Source organism: Malaya genurostris, chromosome 2 (genome assembly GCF_030247185.1).
Source record: "Malaya genurostris strain Urasoe2022 chromosome 2, Malgen_1.1, whole genome shotgun sequence".
In the NCBI taxonomy this organism is placed as follows: domain Eukaryota; kingdom Metazoa; phylum Arthropoda; class Insecta; order Diptera; family Culicidae; genus Malaya; species Malaya genurostris.
In genome coordinates, this window is record NC_080571.1 from 198,990,251 (window position 1) to 199,011,642 (window position 21,392).

The window sequence follows — 21,392 nt, forward strand, 5'->3', positions numbered from 1 at the left end:
GCATCGGGACAGGTGAACTCTATTTTTTTATTTAAATTCGAAAACGCTACCGATACGCCATTGCTGTGCTGAAAAAGAAATTCACATTACAAGTTATTTATCACTCATGGCATACCCACTACCATTACCTCAGTTAAGCGAGAGTAACGAAGAATCGTATGAAATAAACAAATTGAAAAACTGATCATTCTAACGACGCAATGTTTCCATTGTTGATGTTTAAGATTGATAACATCCATAAGCAACCATTTCTCGAATGCTTTTGATTCGAATTGAAAATACCCCTGAATCATGTTTTCCAGCAAAAGAATCGTAAAAACTTACCTTCGCAGAGGTGAACTTTTCAAAATTTACTTGGAAATGATTTTACATTATAAACCAATATGCTGTCTACACTCTGCCCACCGTTCAACTCGAATCGATTGAGACTAATGAGCGTCGTATGATGTAATTTAAGCGGCAAGTTATGGTGAATCTGTTCCGGGTGGTGGTGACGATTTTTCCTCAGAAATCGGAGCACTTACCGCAGAAGGACCAAAAAATGTTCACCCAGTGCAGAGGTTTCTTTCATTATCATTACCGAGCACCCATCAGGAGATGATGAAATTTAATGTGTACGCATAGATCCCCACTTTCAATGCTAGAATCATCAGTCACGGAACCCGCTTGAACCGAAAAGGGACCGGGCGATGGTTAAAATGAAGGCTTTTTTGCACTTGTGCTGAAGCGTCGGAGGGCGGAGGATGGAGGAAAACGACAACGACAAGAATTTGAAATATTGGATATTATTAACGGGAACAGCATCGTCTTTACTGGGGACCACGCGACCGCCGGAAAATGTGGTTCGGCATCAGACGGTGTCGAGTTGTCAAGGCGGCGGTACGATTTATTCTTCCACTCTTTTTAATTACGTTTAATAACGGCCACATTATGACGGAGCGATGGGTGATGGGGCAAGATAGGTAAATATAGGGTAAATTACCGTCCTGGGGGAATTTGGCCGAAACAGTAAGCTTGGCTGTTTTCATTGTTAACTTATCGTGAGAATGGTGATGTAATCTTTGACATACACAACGAATAAAACAGGGCTTACTTTGCGCCTGCGAGTGAAGTTCCATCTGATGATGCTGCAAAGTATTTCATATAATTATTTGAACTGTTACACAATAAAATCATTTTGAAAAAAGATTAGGATTATTCAAAACAATAAAATTTGTAAACTACAGTATTCTATGAGTAAATTGTGATAAAACTCTTCCTTATGCACAAAAAAAAACACATAACCCTGAGATGAGAAACGAAAATTAAGGTTCACCGTCATTGACTTTTGAATACACAACAAATATGCGATTAATCATTTACAGCTGATTCAACAGCAGAATTTAAGAGCAAATGTAGACACAAATCTTTAATTCACATCCTCTAGAGGCTTTGGTTTCAAGTAACCGATTTGTACTGAGCTCTCAGGGCTCTTTTTATTTGCCGTATTTACATTTCGCCTTTGACTCATCAGTGCGTAGCAGTTCATATTGACCTGTCACGCCACTCATCAGTTAAACACAAACCGCTAAGCAGACGTGAAGTTTTCTTTACTTGATTCATTGTCTATTGCTCGGAATATGACAGCCAAACTACTGCTCGCGCTGGGTTTTCCCCTAAAATCTGCTAAATGAAATTTTCTTAATTTTCTAAGAGAATGTCGAATACCGTTTTTCACAAACTTAGATTTTATAAATTGGGCTCTACTGTTTTACAGGTTGCTATTGAACTTTACCCATTAGTTTTCAAACTCCTATCTGTTTGCCAGATCCCCAGTCAAATTGCATGATTCTTAATGTCACTTATAATTGACCATAGCTGATTTTATTTAAAAGATATTTTTATTCAGGTCTTTTTGCGTACAAGCTTTACGTGCACGATTGCGCCGAATTTTTTAAGGAATTTTTTTTTGTATTCGATCTCTTTGTCACCCTTTTTCTAGGGGGAGAGAAGCTTCCATTTCCTTCCTGCGAGGATTGAGGGGCTTATGCTCGTGGCTCCTCTCGTCATCCATTGCCGCATCGAAGGTATTGTTCGCAGTCTTGAATTCGTTGCTAGTTGCTGTGGATACGTCTTGTTGTACATTGGTTGCAGTTGCTGGTTGGTTGGAGGGTAAGTTGTTAACTGCAGCTGGTGTACTGATGGATTCGTTGAAGGGGATGCTTTATTGTTGTTGGTGGCTGTCACAGATGTACTGGAGTTGCTTGCGTTGTCCTTTGTTATAGTTGTCTCCTTGTCCAGTTTATCACATGGCTTACCGTAGCGAATAGCTTTTTGACAATATTGACATGTGGCCATCTGATTGACATAGGTAACAAGTGATTTGCACGGAGTTCTTGTATCTTGACCGAAAATCACATAAGAAGGTATAGGCTTCTTCAAGTGTATGCGTAATAAACGTACGCCATTTAGAATACCGGGGAAAAAGTTCTTCCACTTTTCTTTTTCGATAGAGAGAATCTCTCCGTATTGGAACATAGTTTTGCGAATATAAGAATCGGTGACGCTTGAGGGAAGATCATGCACACGCACTATCTTCCATATATACTGGAATGTTGTACTTAATGTTTTCGTTTTTCCACATAGTGCACATTGTTATTGTCTTTAGCGAATTGAATTGCATCCAACTCTTTATAAAACTGGATGAAAATAACGTTAATTGTCTTATCACATTGAAGTAAATGCACACGTTTAATGTCAAGATGCATTTGCTCCTTAAGCAAACCTTCAAGATCATGTATCGAAGGTCGAATTTTGCACTGCCTGAAGTCAACAACAATTGTATTCTTTCGTAGCGGCGGTAGCTTTTGTTCGTTTGGTTCACTCATTTCGAAGTCGTTTTATTGTTCCCGAACGTAAGCGGGTTTTGTTTTATCGACTGACTTGGATGAGATGAGAAAGCGAACTGACCATAGCTGATGTTCTTTGCAAAATAATAAAATTTTGTTCTATTTTAGTAGAGCAATACCATTTGAAATCCTAGTTTTTATTCATTTTGTTTTCATATTTCATTCATATTCATGTGAAATTTTTGAGGTTTTATTTCTTAGGCCATTTCCAAAAGTCATAAACGTGAAATGATAATAGTTGTCCATTTTGGTCATGCTCCTAGCTCCTATCCGATGGAATTGTTTTACCAATTAAACTACCCTGCATATGAAACATCGCTTTACTTGGCCACCACAGCATTCAATTATAGTCCTATCTCTATGGAAAACCATCCAACAGAAAACAAGCACACACGGCGTCACAAGTCAATCCTCGCTATTCTGCTTTTTTTTTGTCGTCAGACACTGACTTGAAATTTTATTCTTATCTCTTTTGCTGCCTATGGAGTACATCAGCGGTTGACGGCAAAAAAGCAGAACATTAAACATGTGCATTATATTAAATACTCCAATATTTGAAGAAAAATCAGATTACTTAACAGCTTCTAATATTTATCATCATTGATTGTGCTATCCATAAAGATTACAGTTAGCACAAAATGTCAATATCAAACCAATCCAAGAAACTTTAGAACAATTCCAGAACTGTGAAGCAGATCATCAAAATTCACATACTCCGATTTCAATGAAACTTTGCACATGTCTTCAATATACCCAACTGTTTATTTTCTCCCTGTAGGGGAGTTCAATCCGATTCAAAACTGTCCCTCAAAAAGGGCGAATGAATTTTTGTATCAATTTTATTCATGTCGTCGTAGATCGGAAACTGCTAATTGAATAAAAATGGTGTTAAAAAACTGTAGGAAATCGATTTCTTCAAAAAAATACACATTGAAAAATAAGTCGAATACCTTTTCAAGAGTAGAAATCAACCAAAGAAGTTGAAGCTGAAACAATTATTGTCATTTTAATGAAAGGTCCTTTAAGAGGATGGGCCAAGACACCGAAGTCTGCGAAGTCTGATCACCTAAAGCAAACTTTAAAGGAAATACTAAAGCCTCAAATAATAATAGAACTGCAGGATAGCAGTTGTTGATGAGAAGCAGCATTGCATTGGTTTTCCAATGAACTGCACTCTTAACTCTTAGTTGTATATCTAAAGTATATTGAAATACGAGGTCTGTTCAAAAAGTTCCCGGAATTTTTTAATTGCGCGCGTCTGGAGAGTCCGGTGGTCAAAATTTTTTTTTATTGTGTTGGTACATATGTCCCTAATGTATGGTGAAATTGTCAGCTGTATTCATTGTTTACATTCTGTCTTGTAGCGGCTGGTGTAGACGTGTTTTGTTGAGCTCGGCGATTTTTGTTAGTTTAAACAATGGAAGAATTGAAGAGTCAAAGAATTTGTATTAAATTTTGCGTGAAAAATGAAATAAAGTGTAACCAAGTGTGCGAAATGTTACAGAGAGCCTACGGTGAGTCTGCTATGAAAAAAAAACAAGTGTTTACGAGTTGTATAAGCGTTTCCAAGATGGCCGCGAAGACGTTGAAGACGACGAACGCTCCGGTCGACCCAGCATGTCAATAATCGATGAAAATGTGGGAAAAGTGGAAAAATGATTACGGATGATCGCCGAATCACTATTAGAGAAGTTGCTGATGAAGTTGGCATATCAGTTGGCTCATGCCATCATATTTTTTCAAATGTTTTGGGCATAAAACGAGTGGCAGCAAAATTCGTTCCAAAACTGCTGAGATTTTTGGCTAAAAACAAGACTTTAATCATGCCCCAACCTCCTTATTCACCAGATATCGCTCCGTGTGATTTTTTCCTGTTCCCAAAGTTGAAGAGACCCATGAAAGGACAGCGTTTTTCATCGATTGAGGAGATAAAGGCAGAATCGCTGAGAGTGCTACAGAGCATTACAAAAAGTGACTATCAGGGGTGTTTCGAAGACTGGAAAAAACGCTGGCATAAGTGTATTATATCTAGGAGGGATTACTTTGAAGGGGACCATATAGATGTAGACGAATAAATAAATATTTTTTTAGAAAAATGAGAATTCCGGGTACTTTTTGAACAGACCTCGTATAACAAAAACCTGTTTTAATCCACTTAGTGATGTAATGATGCCTTTCTCATATCTCTCATATTCTCATATATAAATGTGTAGTATTCTTCAAAAAATTTTCTTTGATTCTTGGAAAACCTAAAAGTACTTCCGAAACCGGAACCCGAGAGCCGGTATAATCGAAGTCGTTTCGAGAACAATCTCCGGTTGTTAATCGGAAACCGAGAACTAGGAAATCCGAAATTAGTTTCTACCAACTGGAGTAGTTTTAAGGAAAGTTTAGATTTTTTACGTTTTTTTCTTTGTCACATCAAAACACACACACACAGACATTACTCAGCTCGACGAATTGTATCGAATGGTATAGGACACAGTATCTACTGGTCGATTTTTTAAGTGATTGCACAATTGCACAGTGATTATATGAAAAAAGCAAAAATATTCCATCCTGAATATTGATTATAGAGACAAGCTGGTTGATTTACATCTCTTGCACTATTTCGATCAAACAAATTAAACGAGTGTAATCCTGCACTCGTGTTACTTTTGTATATGAAATTCATGCTATATAGTATAACTGCTATCATTATACCGGCTGCAAAAATTTCCTATGCATCACGAGTCATGGAAGTCCGACGCTTGTCTTTTCAAATAAACTTCAATCTATTGCGACGCATCCAAAAATCTGCTGCGCATCAGGTGGTATCGGTTACCGTTTTCTTAACCGCGTGTATGAAATCGAATGCAGCACACTGTGTGCTTCGTTCGTAGAGGCGGTATTGTTTTTTTTTCTTCCGTACCAGCGTACCATATACCATATAACGGTGTGCTTTATATGAAATTTTGAAATTTTTGATAATCATAACCATATAATTTCAGAAGTCAGGTTGGGACGAAATTCATAAATTCTATACAAAATTATAAGACCTTAATTTGAAACTAATTTTGCGAAATTTAATTTAGCCATCACTGAGAAAATTGAGTTCGATTTAAGAGTTTGTAAACAATATTCCCGGTGCGTCCGGAACCGGAAGCCTGAGACTGGTATAGACAAAGTCGTCAACTGACAAGGTACACCAATTGGAATTGATTTGAGCCCAGTTTTGAAATGAATTTTTCGTGTTTTGCTTCACCGTTATGTATAACTGTTTTAAATTTTCAACACTCTTCATCCTGTAATTCTGGACCCGGAAGTCGGATCCGGATGAAATTCAGAAGTTTTGTGTGAGACCATAAGACCTTTAATTTGAACTTAAGTTAGTTAAATCGATTACGCCACTCCTGAGAAAAGTTAGTGCACTTTATTCATTTTTTTTGTACATATCACTCTATAATTCCGGAACCAGAAGTCGGATTCGAATAAATTTCAGGAAATTTGTGTGCTACTACTTGACCGTTCATTTGAATCCAAGTTCATGAGAATCACCTCAGCCATCTCTGAGAAAAGTTAGTTCAAACAAATATTACATGCGTGAATTTTTTAAGAGCTTTTGTTCAACAGAATAAATTCTAATGTTTTGCATAATGCAAAGCGTCATTCGAACAATATTCGGTAATTTTTTGTGGAAAAATATTGGGAAATAAACCGGCGAATGAATATTTTTGTGGACGCTTCTTGGATCATGACTTGCGGAGTCCACTGTATCTCAGGTCAGATTAAGCAGAAGTTAACAAATCAAAGCAGCATAGATAGTTATAGCAGATGTTCTTCTAGACCCCAACGTTTTTTTATTTCTTGAACTTTTGGTCGAAAAGGAAAACGTTGGGGTCTGGTATTGTACATGTAGAAAGCTTGTGCAAAATTTAAAAAAAATGAGGTAGTTTTTGAATGACGATGAACATGGGCTTTTAAAACCTGCCTTTGAGAAAAACGCGTTTAAAGTTTATCGTCAATAAAATCGACGGAAACAATTTATTTTTTCTGGGAGCGCGTAGTGTGTAATACTTTCGCAAAATTATATGTTTTCTTTGTGTTTTGTTATAATAAAACATTTTCAAGGATGTTTTGTAAAATTTTCAAGTCAATCAAAACAGAACTCTTAGGGCTGTGCGCCGAGCTCTAGCTTCTTCGCAGTAAGAGATAAGCAAAGGTAAAGGTCCATAACTTTCAGAGTTTTGTTCCTGAAAATTTCACAGAATATTCTTCAAATGTTTTACTATAAGAAAATATAAAGAAAAGAATAAATGATTTTTCAAAAGTGTTAGACCCTACACGTTCCTAATCTATCAATATCAATCTTATTAGTAGAATCACCCCGTTTTTTTGTGGATTACTCAACCATTTTTGTCAATTACTTTCAATCAACGAATCATGATAAAATCGAAAATATTATCTCTTCTTCGGCTCCAAAAAGCATTAAAAAAACATCTATTTTTCCCAAAACGATATTAATTTTCTAAAACTTTAAAATCGTAAAACTGTCGGTTGAACAAATTCAAAACCAGTAGGCCTTTTTGGTGTGATGAAGAGTGCATGAGGTAAGTTTCCTCGGCACCGGTAGGTAGTTTCGTCCGTGCTATCGTTTTTCCCATCCTTTTTGAATTTCACCGATGTGGTGTACGTTGCTGAGCGATAAGACAGGATTGCACTTTTTTTTCGTTCTCTATCTCTCTCTCTATTACCATCGGCGGCGGCAAGCGTCTCATTTTTTTCTGTGCTCTTCCGGTTCGGTACGCAATCAAGCGTATGCCACGAAGAAGCGGATCTGATCGAACGGTAGCACCCTCCTCCGATGACGTGATGATGGTGCCTTATTGACAGTTGAGCTATGTAAGCGGGGCGGCGATGGCAGTCTATTCTTTTGAGAGTCGTTAGATTCTATCAAACTTTTTGAATATATTATTATTCGGTCTAGTGTGAAATTTAACCTCGGGCGTGAGTTTATATTGATTCCCCTTCTTCGAGAAAAAAAATCGACAAATTTTAAATCAAGCTATTTTACGGCGACAGGCAAATTTTCGCTTTATCATTTCGGTAACATGTTTTATTGAAAAGAAGCACTCCGTTCGCTTGGTTGCCTCGGTGGGTTTCGAAATGACGTATCAACCGGAAGATACTTCATCGTGCACATCAAGGAATCAAAGCCACTTACTGCTAGGCATCAGCTTCAATCGACTGAACCTATTTCTCCGAGTATCACTGTTTGAAAAGCTGTTTATAGACCAACAAAGCGCAGGATGGAAAGCACTTTGCATTCTATTTTATGTAGTCAGATGTGTCACGTGTTGATGCGCCCCCCGCGATAGTGAAACTGTTCGAAGGAGGCCATGAGGCATGAAAGTGTGAAAAATCATTTCCATGATAAATTGTGTCAATATTTTTCGAGTCTCTCTTTATCAATTTTACGGAAGTAACACGACGACCTCACCGAAGATTAATTACGAATGACGGGCGACACGGCTTAGGGTGAGCCGAATGACTAATGAACCCAACCGGTAGGGTTGCGGTTGTTCTTTGTTTCGCATTTCTTTGCTACCGAAATGAACAAGACGAACAAGTTGTATCAATTATGATCAGAAAACTTTGGGTTGAAGCTTTGCTATGCATTGGCACGCGTTAGATTCATGGTCAATTTAAGAGCATTTAAGATGCTATTGTGATATCTTAGAATATGGTGGTATCTTCTGAATTTTATAAAACTTTCCGTAATTTAGATCTGGAACAATTTGCTATTAATTTATTTTTCTTCTCTTTTGTCACACCCCTCAACCATAACTAGATTAAATACAATCTTAAACGATTCTAAGTTGCCATGCTCCAGTCGAATTCGTACATGAGGAGAGTATGTGATTTGCTTTGAAACTCATCACGCTTTGAAGCTCATCGAGATTGTTTTGCTTTCAAAAACTGGAAAAACCGACTTACGAACGGAACCTCGGAGACCCATATGTAGTGTTATATACCATTCGACTCAGTTCGACGAAATCGACAAATGTCTGTGTGTGCATCTTTTTAAAGGTTTTTCTTTCTGCACATTTTTCTCGGAGATGGCTGAAACGATTTTATAAAGCTTAGGCTCGTTTGTAGGCTACTCTTGCGTTGTGAATCAACCTGTGGGTTTAGCGAATGTTGCTATAGAAACGTCAATAGGTCTTTTTGGAAGCACTGGTTTGGTGTAGGTTTTTCTTTGATTGTTCTTGGTTGAGATCAATGTTAGATAAATTTTACCTCACGTTCAAATAGTTCGCCAAATGAGATATTTTTTCGCAATTTTTTCTATCTTCTGATTCTTGAACTTCAGACCAGAGGCTTTCTTCATTCTTCGTAGTGTAGATTTTATTATGGAATTTGTAGATCGGTGTTCACGTATTTATAAAAACTTTATTACGTTATTTTGAAATTTGATTGACTTACAAAAACTTCATTCTGTTCAATATTCCCGTTTTAAAACACATTTATTGAAAGGTATTCAAGTAATAATCGAACTTCAAAATATATTGCGTTGTCTTTCATAGAATCTTAACAATGGTTATGGCGGCTGACACACTGATTTTATGATGTTTTCTGCTGATTCATTAACAATAGTTATTTATTTGATATACATATACCCCCTCTTCAAACGTCTTGTTTGTGTACTTGTACAGGATTGTACTGCTAAGTTGTCTGGAATGAGAGCACTTCCCAGAAACGTGAAGAAGCCCAAAACTGAAACTTTGGCGTAAACCAGGAAAACCGCTCGGTAATCCAACATCGTACAGGTCTATTTACTGATAGATACACTGGGGAAGCTCCTTCTTTTTTGCAGGCAGTAGAGTACAAACTGGACGATTCTTTAGATTTAGAGGGGCAACATTCTACCGCAAGACTGAATATAATAAGTTTATCGAGTCCAAATTTTGGTTTACGTCGTGCCTTCTCGAAAGTCATCAAAAGAATCTGGCAACTCTTCATTTCCGCTAAGACGATTGAATCCTCACTGAGCTTTAAAGAAACTACTTAGAATCACTTTACCTACCACTTCCTCTCATCATTAGGTTATTGAACAGAAGTTAGATGAAAAGTACTCAAAATTTGATAGTTTTTCGGTTCCGCGTACGATGAGTTTTTTTGTTTTCTTACATGCAAAATATACCGGTGTTGACTGAGCGTTTTTGCCTTTCTCATATAGAAAGGTTATGCAATCACTTGAAAAACCGACTAGTGAAAAATGTCATATACCATTTGACTCAGTTCATCGAGCTGAGCAATCGCTGTGTGTGTGCGTGTGTGTGTGTGTGTGTGTGTGTGTGTGTGTGTGTGTGTGTGTGTGTGTGTGTGTGTGTGTGTGTGTGTGTGAGTGTGAGTATGTGTCAAATAATCTCACTGGGTTTTCTCAGAGATGGCTGTACCGATTTTAACAAACTTAGATTCAAATGAAAGGTCTCGTGATCCCATACGGAATTCCAGAATTTCATCCGGATCCGACTTCCGGTTCCGGAGTTATAGGGTAAAGTGTGTTACATATTGTACATCGTCACTCAAACCGGCGAAACAAAACACGTAAAAAAATTTCTAAACTGGTCTCAAAACTACACAAATCGATAGCCATTACCTGTAGGCAACTAACCAAACCGATTCCGGCTATCCTGATTCCCGTTTTCCGGTTCCGGAAGTACCGGAAATAGTGGTCATATATACCAAAATGGATCTCACTCACTTTTCTCAGAGATAGTGTAACCGATTTCCACTAACATAGATTCAAATGAAAGATCTCGTGGTCCCATACGGAATTCTTGAATTTCATCCGGATCCGACTTCCGGTTCCGGAGTTATAGAGTAAAATGTGTTCCATAATGTACACCGTCACTTAAACCGGCGAAACAAAAAACGTAAAAAAAAAAATCTAAACTGGTCTCAAAACTACACAAATCGATAGTCATTATCATTAGGGAACTAACCAAACCGATTCCGGCTATCCTGGTTCCCGGTATCCGGTTCCGGAAGTACCGGAAATAGTGGTCATATATACCAAAATAGATCTCACTCACTTTTCTCAGCGATAGTTTGACCGATTTCCACAAACTTAGATTCAAATGAAAAATCTCGTGGTCCCATACAGAATTCCTGAATTTCATCCGGGTCCGACTTCCGGTTCCGTAGTTATAGGGTAAAGTGTGTTACATATTGTACATCGTCACTTAAACCGGCGAAACAAAAAACGTAAAACATTTTCTAAACTGATCTCAAAACTACACAAATCGATAGTCATTATCAGTAGGCAACTAACCAAACCGATTCCGGCTATCCTGGTTCCCGGTATCCGGTTCCGGAAGTACCGGAAATAGTGGTCATATATACCAATATGAATCTCACTCACTTTTCTCAGCGATAGTTTGACCGATTTCCACAAACTTAGATTCAAATGAAAGATCTCGCGGTCTCATACGGAATTCCTGAATTTCATCCGGATCCGACTTCCGGTTCCGTAGTTATAGGGTAAAGTGTGTTACATATTGTACATCCTCACTTAAACCGGCGAAACGAAAAACGTAAAACATTTTCTAAACTGGTCTCAAAACTACACAAATCGATAGTCATTATCAGTAGGCAACTAACCAAACCGATTCCGGCTATCCTGGTTCCCGGTATCCGGTTCCGGAAGTACCGGAAATAGTGGTCATATATACCAAAATGAATCTCACTCACTTTTCTCAGCGATAGTTTGACCGATTTCCACAAACTTAGATTCAAATGAAAGATCTCGCGGTCTCATACGGAATTCCTGAATTTCATCCGGATCCGACTTCCGGTTCCGTAGTTATAGGGTAAAGTGTATTACATATTGTACATCCTCACTTAAACCGGCGAAACGAAAAACGTAAAACATTTTCTAAACTGGTCTCAAAACTACACAAATCGATAGTCATTATCAGTAGGCAACTAATCAAACCGATTCCGGCTATCCTGGTTCCCGGTATCCGGTTCCGGAAGTACCGGAAATAGTGGTCATATATACCAATATGAATCTCACTCACTTTTCTCAGCGATAGTTTGACTGATTTCCACAAACTTAAATGCAAATGAAAGATCTCGTGGTCCCATACGGAATTCCTGAATTTCATCCGGATCCGACTTCAGGTTCCGGAGTTATAGGATAAAGTGTGTTACATATTGTACATCCTCACTTAAATCGGCGAAACAAAAAACGTAAAAAAATTTCTAAACTGGTCTCAAAACTACACAAATCGATAGCCATTACCTGTAGGCAACAAACCAAACCGATTCCGTTTTCCGGTTCCGGAAGTACCGGAAATAGTGGTCATATATACCAAAATGGATCTCACTCACTTTTCTCAGAGATAGTGTGACCGATTGAAACATTGATTCAAATGAAAGATCTCGGGGTCCCATACGGAATTCCTGAATTTCATCCGGGTCCGACTTCCGGTTCCGGAGTTATAGGGTAAAGTGTGTTTAATATTGTACACCGTCACTTAAACTGGCGGAACAAAAACCGTACAAAATGTTATAAACTGGACTCTAAACCGTTATTCCCAATCTTAGGGTCAATTGGGAGGTCTTATGGTCCTACCAAAATTTACTGCATATTTTCGGATGCAACAAACATATAAATCGTAATTTAGAGTGCGTGCTAGTAGAGTTTGTATGTCATGTTAGTTGGTGACCGTACGAACCGACTTTGATTATACCGGTTCTCGGGTTCCGGTGCCGGAAGTGCATATAATAGTGAACCTACTTCGTTTTCTTAAGGATGACCTACGCAGTCAAAGCACTGTTTTATTATGTATGTTATGCACAAACAATCTCTTGGTTTCTTTCAAAAATTGAAGAGATAAAATTTGAATAGAATACATCATTACACCACTAAGTGGATTAAAACAGGTTTTTTGATGAAGCACTAGTTTGAAATGAGAAAATAAGAAAATATATTCAAAGCATTGGCCATCGCATCCTACACATCTTGACCACCTTTCTGGCAGTTTATGGATACCACGCCAATAGAAATATTCGTCTTTTGAAGCAAACCAATCGAACAACCAATTCTTGGCTTCTTCGTAAAAGTCGAAGTACTGCTCAGCCAATGCGTGGTCCAGCCATAAAAACAAATGGTAGTCGAAAGGGGCCAAGTCTTGTGAATGGCGTGTTGGGTAACAGCTCCCAGTCCAGTGATTTTATTCTATCCTGAATCAGTTTTGTTCTGTGTAAAAGTGCATTATTTAGTAACAAATTAGGATTATTTGGTAACAAAATTAGGATTCTTAAAATGAATCCATTTTTCATCGCCAGTAACAAATCGCTCCAAAACTGATTTTCTTTCGTGTCTTTAACAAGTGTTTTTTCGGCTTTCCATCTATCCTTCATTTAATTCATGAGGTACTCATTTTCCACATTTTTAGACTTTGCTCATAGCTTTTAAACGGTCAGAGATTTAACTTTGCTGCCACTCGATTTACACTAGATAAATTATCCTCATCCAATATTGCTTGTATTTAAACGTCTTTTTTATGGTTTGCCAAGTCCTTCATTTTTCACATCAACATCAATATCTCTGATCCGTTTAAACCATCTTTTGCATATGGCTTCAGAGAAAATATGCTCACCATATGTCTCAACTAGCATTCGATGCGACTCTTCAGCATTTTGATAAGATGAGCTGGGTACCAAAGCAGCAATCCGCAACTAGTTCTGATACGACTAAGTCCAAACTATGTTGCAAAAAGAGCACGAATATGTTTTTTAAGTTATATTGGTTAAAACAAGGTGACAGCAATGTTTCTTCATAACATGGCTAGTTACGAAATAGATATTTAGATTTCAAATCACCACATATTTTTGTCATATTGAATTAATTATAATTTTTAAGCTATCGTTACTTATTCCAAACATATCTTTAATAATAACTATGCTTCTAGCTACTAGTAGAATATAAGTTTATTTGACTTCAATACTAGCAAGCCGTAACTAGTTTTGATACCACTTAACCCAACTTTGTTGCAACAAGAGCACGAACATGTTTTTTTTATGTTATACTGGTTAAAACAAAGTGACAGCAGTGTTTCTTTATAACGTAAACATTAAACTAACTATCATTTGTAAGTTATCGGTACTTTATTCTAATATGTTTTTAACATTTAACAATTCTAACAAAGGTTTATTTTCCGTTGCGGAACCATTATGAATACGTTAACGTATATGTGAATCGTTACTGTGAATTGATATAGCAATAACATAGATATTATAAGATTATAACATATAATTTCTTCATTGATCGCGATAGTTATCGGTAGGTTTTCCCAACGTCATGATAACGAAAATGCAAACAAAAAAACTTTTGTTGGATTGAATATAACGATCAGAATTTGGACTCTCACGAAGTAGATGAAACATAAATAAAACCAGGATATTACTTATTTCAAAACTACTTTTTGCCGAAAATAGTGAAAGTCATTTTTCTTCTATGCACTGTCATAAACGCAAAGAAAATAATATAGGGATTGAACATCGATTGTGATAATATTATAATTCTCATGATATATGAATTTAAAATGATAAGAAATCACTCTACTTGAAATAATTTTGAGCATTCTGAACAGAGGGTTATTTTGTTGTTAATTTTTTATATCTTTATAAACAGATTTTGATTGAAGGTGCATGAAAAACACTTAATAAAAATTGAATTCCGTTCGACAGTTTTAAAATCGGGTTGTGAAATTTGTACCTTGTATCAAGTTTCTGATTTAAAGTACTCTTCTGCCTTTTTATTGATGAAAGAAAAATATTCTGGATTCATTCAATGTTTATTATGTCGATGGTGACTAAATTTCAACTAGTTTACTTGAAAACAACACTCTTAAAAAAAATGAAATTTACGCTTAACGTAAATTCAAGTATGCCGTAATTTCGTCGGTGATGACACAATATTACATCTACTAACATGTCAATATGAACTTTGCGTCTGTATCGATGTAAACTTCAGTTAACTTAACTGTGAAGGTAATGATATGACTTATCGTTACATGCTATGTATTGGGAATGTTAGTGAATCTCGACGCTCCTTTTATGTGCATCTAAGAAGATGCAACATTTTTTAAGTGTGAAGTTATTTCCAAGTTATGGAAAGATAAGTTATTTCTGTATGGCATTACAACGTAACGACAACTTATTTTCAGCCGACTTCGCAACTAGTAGAAACTGCGCTTTTTGAGTCACGCAAGTGGTTAGATGTTAGTAACAATCACTCAAATTTCTGGTTGCAAACTAGTCACAAATAAGCTAGCATAACGAAAATTGTTACTTGGGTATGAACGACAGCCCAATGCAAATTCTTGAATATAGAATAAGATTCGGCTAGAACGGAAAGAAGAGAAGCACATCAAGTATGGCGGATCGACCTAGTAGTGGAAGATTTAAGAGGCAAGTGTCGATCAGCCATGGATCGAGGTCTTAAATCCAGAGTTAAATTTCAATAATAATTCTTGTCTTTGCTCATAAAAATTTGGGAATTCAAATTTATTGAATCCAATAATTTTCCAGTAACTTAGAGATCTTACGATGTCTTGTAAAGGGTGATTTTTTTGCTGGAATCTTTTTGGCAACACTGTTTTTGACAGATCAAGTGTGAATCGTTTCTTGTATCAGTGTCAACATTGTTCAGTTCGATCTATAATTTAATCATAAATCGAATTATTAAATTTTACTATCAAAATTTATGCTCGGTTAAGAGAGCGTTTATAGAAAAGTTGTGTTCAGCGACGAAACTCATTTCTAGTTGAATGGATACGTCATCAAGCAAAATTGCCGCATCTGGAGTAAAGACCAGCCAGAATTTCCAATTTTTTCTTAAAAATGGAAGAATTGGACATGCCTAACATATGGTTTCCACAAGACGGTGCCACATCCCAAACGGCACGCGAAAGAATGAAAAAATTGAGTTTTGGGCTCGTCAATTGGCCGCCTAGATCGTGTGATTTAACACCTTTGGACTATTTCTTATGGGGTCATATAAAGACTCATGTCTACTGAGATAAACCAGCAACGATTGAACCTCAGGAAGCTAATATTGAAACATTTATTCGTCAAATACCTACCAAGAGTATTGAAGAGAGTGTGTCAACATTGGATCTTGCGCATGCCCATCTTAAACGATGCCGCGGCCAACATTTGCTATGCGTGAAATACTTTCTTGTGCTAGTTGAGATCTGAGAGTTTTGCTTAACGCTCCGATTAGGTGCCGTTCTAAACCATGTGTGTTAGCTTTGGACAAATGACAATTGTTTTTGGACGAAATAAATTGAATCATTCAATGTTTTTATTGCATTCCAAACCGAAAAGTTAAGGTTGCCGTTAAAAAGAGATTCAAAATCTGTCGCATCGATCTTTACACGCTTGGTATTCCGGTGACGTTCAAATGTTAAAATGCCTCGAGATACGCTTAAAGTATGAATTTTGTACAGATTCCCAATCCGTTTGTGTCACGCATACGAATTCGCGAAATTATAACCCAATGCTATTCGCTAATCTGTTCTTGTTTCTATCGCACTTATTTGTCCGATTGTGATGAGCCTAGCTCTTACTACTAACTCAAGTGCTTGAAAAAGTAGTAGATTATTGGACCTCCAGAATGACCGGTCCGAAATCATATCCAAATGCCAATATTTAAAAAAAATGACCAATTGCATAATTTGGATGTTTGATTTAAATTTCGAATCAAAAAGCTCCTTAAAACGCCATTTAGTTCATAGCTAAATTTTCCGTAATTTTCGCCGAAATTAAAAAGATTTTGTTTCTGCCCTCTGCCGAAATTAAAAAGATTTTGTTTCTGGCTCAGTGTTAAATTTATCGTTGAACAAAAAAAAAAGATTTTGTATGATTTTGAGCTTCCGGGTGGATAATTAGGTTTGCATTCATGATGTCAACCATATAAGTTCATTATCCAAAGAATGTTTAACACTTGATTTGGGTTTTAAATTTATCGTTAAAGTATTCCACAGATTTTTGAAACGAAGTAGGATGCATTCCACCGTAATTTCCGAAAAATCATAACAGCACCAGAAGCCTGCTTCGTTCAACTGGTAAATAAACCTGCAAACGGTACGACCGCATGCTTTTATCAAATGGCTTCTGCTTACCGCACGGCGTCCCAATGGAAAGATGGAAATGAAGTTGACAACAAAAATTGTGCAAAGTATTGCAACTTTTGTTTCCGTAGAAAATAACGAAGTAAAAGTTTGCTGAATTTATAAACTTATCTCACGCGTTCCTCTCGTTTGATGCTGTCCCGCAGCAAACCAGGGTGTAACTTAATAGTAGTTTAAAGTGTAAATTTCGCTCCCGAACAGTTTTCCTGAATGTTTCCCGTATTTATTCCTTGCGCTGCCAACCTTCCGCGACAAAGCATTTCAATTTTCCTCCCAAGCGGAAAACAGCTTTAAATCATCGTCGCTTCAGCTGCTCCGCAAAGTAAATAGATTAATACTGAGCTTGTTTCCTGCATTTGGTTTTCAACATTTCTTATTTTATTCTTTCTCTCTTGTGCCATTTTGTTTACAGATTGAAGGTGGACAATAACGGAGGCGCCTGGTGTCCGAAGCACATGGTCTCGCGGAATCTGAACGAATATCTTCAGATCGATTTGCAGAAAATGCACGTGGTCACGGCGATCAAAACCCAGGGCAGGTTTGGCAAAGGACAAGGCCGGGAGTACACCGAAGCGTACGTGCTCGAGTACTGGCGACCGGGATTTAGCAAGTGGAAACGGTGGAAAAACACCCGAGACAATGAGGTAAGTCGTACTGGGTTTGGAAGGTTTTTTTGTTGTTGTTGTTGCGCAAGCTTTGCCTTCGTCGGAAATGGAAAAGAAAATCACACAACCATGACTTGAATCTCTACCCTGCGTTGTTGATTTATCATTTTACTTGAGTCGATTTCTCGTTAACATATGCGATTTGTTATCTCCTTAGTTCAAGTGTTTATCTTCCCACTTACCAAATTGAAACACCCCCGTAACCGACACTCAAGTTTTGCTAAGTGAAATAAAAGTAAATAATAATGATAACGATATTCCACGTGCACCGGCATAAAGCTGGTCAAACTAAGCAGAGAAAAGCTTCTGCTTCGGGCAAGCAGAGCATTTTTTCGTAGAAGTAAGATCCTTAAAACCCTATACAAACATTGCCCATTCGCATTTGAGCCCCCGTCAGTGCTTCTGTTTCTGGCTTATCGCTAGAGGAAAATCTGATGAAGATTGTTTACCCACCGTGTCGAGGTAAGCTTGTACCTACGAAAATGACCCGAAACATCCTTTTCTCAAGTCTTTCCACCGATATTGTCAGTGCTGGTGGGAAAAGGAACCTAAAAGTGTCATCATCATAATCATCAACATCAACAACAGGAACATCTTTGGGGAAAAGAAAATGTCCTGTCGTCTCTGATGGGCTTACACAAATGTTCTTTCCTTGTCTACCCCAGAGCTTCAGGACGAAAAGGTGAAGCGTGCGTAATTTTAACCCAAGCTACTTATCGATTTTTGGTTTTACATTTAGCCAATCTGGATCTGATCTTCCCGCTGGGTGTTCCGGACTGTTAACTAAAAAGAGCTTACCATATGAAGGGTTCAATTTTCTATTTGCCTGCCCGTTTTCCCGCTGCTATCTGCAAGCAAATCAAATGTTCCATAATATGACTTGACAAACAGGTACAAACTTTCAGTATTACATAAACGACTGCCAAACTAGGTTCCAATTTTTCATTCGACGAGAAAACAGTGGCAGAACTTTTTGCTGTTTTCATCAAAACAAAATCATTAGTATATTTTGTATCGGTTGAAGATCCGATTCTCACCAACCAGAGCTACCAAATTAGTGGTACACTTTTCCAAAACAAACAGACTTCTTCGTTCAGCCATTTTTGCTGAAGTTTGCACTTTATCGTATGCCAGCTTCCGGTTCTCGAGTGAACATAAAGTAAGGAGACAGAGCTTCCTTTGTTAGATCGCTTTTCAGTGGAAAAGCATGGGCGGAGAAGCAAAAAGCGAAGACTAAGAAATATCCTCAATGCCTGTTCCGGAAAATTCAAGACCAAAAGCGAAAGAATAATTGAAAGTCGTAGTTCCAAAAACAACCAGCTTAATGGAAAACAGAGCCCGGGGGTTGAAACAAAAGATGAATCCGCATTCAAAACCTGGCAGATTGTCGCCGTCGGTAGGTTTTGGGCCCAACACAAACAGGCTGGGGAAATTCGTCATAAATTAACTAGTGAGTTTTAAATTACCTGAATCTAATTACTGTCGGTTTTCGCTCGAAGGCGAAGGCGAAACGTCGACAACACCGACACCGCATTGTTCTTTGCTTTTCGATCACGGGATGAGGCAACGAACCTCGCACAATGGTGCCGGCCTCGTTATCAAACGAAGGCAAAATAATGACGTCAAGATTGAAAGATTGTCCTTTCGGCAATGTGAAGAAGAGAACAGATCCAACCTTTAAATGTTGGTTGTTTTCAAAATGTATTCCATTCAAGCACCGATTGTGTTACGACCCAATGGCATATTCCAACGCTGTTTTTCTTATCGTGTTTCCACGAAGAAGCTGTTTTTTTGACTATTTTCTCAATGTACACTAGACTAATGAGAGTGAGCAGTCGTCAGAATTGCAACAGTTGTCTAGTCAATATCCTTACAAAACCAAATAAGGCAGTTACTATAGATGTGAAGACGACACTCCTTATGCTTATGGAAATTGAAGATCCGGTATATAGTGGTGAAACGATTATTCGTGATTTAGTAGTTTAAACTATTCAAAAGAGATGGTTTAACCCTAGGAACCAGACATATGGCTTCTTTTCCAAAAAAAAAATCTCTTCTTATTCCGGTTGCTCTCTGTTATAAATAATACATTCCTCGCGATCACTGTTGCCAGTAAAGATAATTATTCATTCTGGAAAGCTTATTTATCATTTGAAAACACTTAGACAAATGCTATATCAGTCAAAAACAAGGATGTCATTTGTATCAAAGAAGACTCTTTAGCAACTCTGCACACGATTCAATCAGTGCCATCGAAGGAAGACGGATATCATCGCAACAACAAAAAACCGGCATGGTTCTTTTAACATAGAACAGACACCAGTGCGAGAGCGAATTACTCTGACGACCCGTCTGAGCATCACGAGTTAGTACGAGAATAAATAAATAAATAACCTTTGTATACAATTTATCGACCTCGTCATCATCTTCTTCTAATGTCAGTTATGCCAGTATAACAGGTAGAAATCTACCACTTAATTCTTCTGATGTAAATAATCAAAACACAGGACCGCCTTCCAGTTCATCTTCTAACGAAAACAATTTATTAATAGGTAGATCGGCCCTTTCATCTTCTTCTAATGGCAGTCTACCTACAAATATTCCTTCTATGCCATTCGCATCTTTAAATGAAGTTGATTTAGGCGATATAACTGAAAATAAAATGATCTACCTACAAGATCAACTTTTTCAAATGATCATTCGACTTCATCACTTTTTGAAGCATTTCAAATCGGATGGCAATTCGCAAATAATATTATAATGAATTTAAAATTTAACAGTGATGTTAAATAATTATTTGAATATTTTAAATTGGAATGATCGATCTTTGAAATCGAGTGAAGATGAAGTTTATAATTTTCTCAAAGTTCACAAAATTCATATTGCCATTGTGACAGAAACTTTTCTTAAACCAAATGTCAAATTGAAAAGTAATCCACATTATGTGGTTCATCGATTTGACAGGCTTACTGGAATGGGCGGTGGAGTTGCCATTTTTGTCCAACGGCAAATTAAACATCGAATTTTACCTTCTTTCAATACTAAAGTTATTGAAAGCTTGGGAATCGAAGTTGAAACCATTCATGGAATTTATTTCATTGCTGGAGCATATTTACCATTCCAATGCACCGGCGAAAAATTAAATTTCTTTAAAGGCGATTTGCAAAAACTTACAAGATATCGTTTTTTTCGAAATTTTTCGTAATAGGGTACTTAAATGCTAAGCATGTCCAGTGGAATTGTAGGCAAAATAACGGTAATGGTAAAATACTTCATAATCAACTCTCAGCTGGTTACTTCACAGTTCTTCATCCCAGTAATCCAACTTGTTTCTCTTCCGTGAAGAACCCGTCTACAATTGATCTGGTTCTAACAGATCAAAGTCACATTTGTAGTGAACCGATTACACATGCTGACTTTGACTCAGATCATCTTCTAGTAACATTCAGACTTTCCAACGAAGCTATAATTAATCCAATTAGTTCTATATTCAACAATCATAGAGCTAATTGGTTGGATTACAGATCTCCCATTGAAAATCATGTGGATCATGAAATTATTTTAGAAAATTCTGCGGACATCGACACATCAATTGATAATTTGAATCATTACATTATCGAAGCTAGAAATCTTTCAGTTCCCAAATCTCA

The 21,392-nt window shown here is 37.3% G+C and overlaps 1 protein-coding gene across 3 annotated transcripts in view; it reads left to right on the forward strand.

Annotated features, from left to right (window-relative positions):
- Window positions 1–21,392, forward strand: part of LOC131426972 (discoidin domain-containing receptor tyrosine kinase B) — a 702,887-nt gene that overhangs the window by 435,841 nt on the left and 245,654 nt on the right. For all 3 annotated transcript variants that reach the window (XM_058589807.1, XM_058589806.1, XM_058589808.1), the window contains one exon: window positions 17,490–17,721. In XM_058589807.1, coding sequence (XP_058445790.1) covers window positions 17,490–17,721 — 232 coding nt within the window. The remainder of the gene's footprint in view (window positions 1–17,489; window positions 17,722–21,392) is intronic.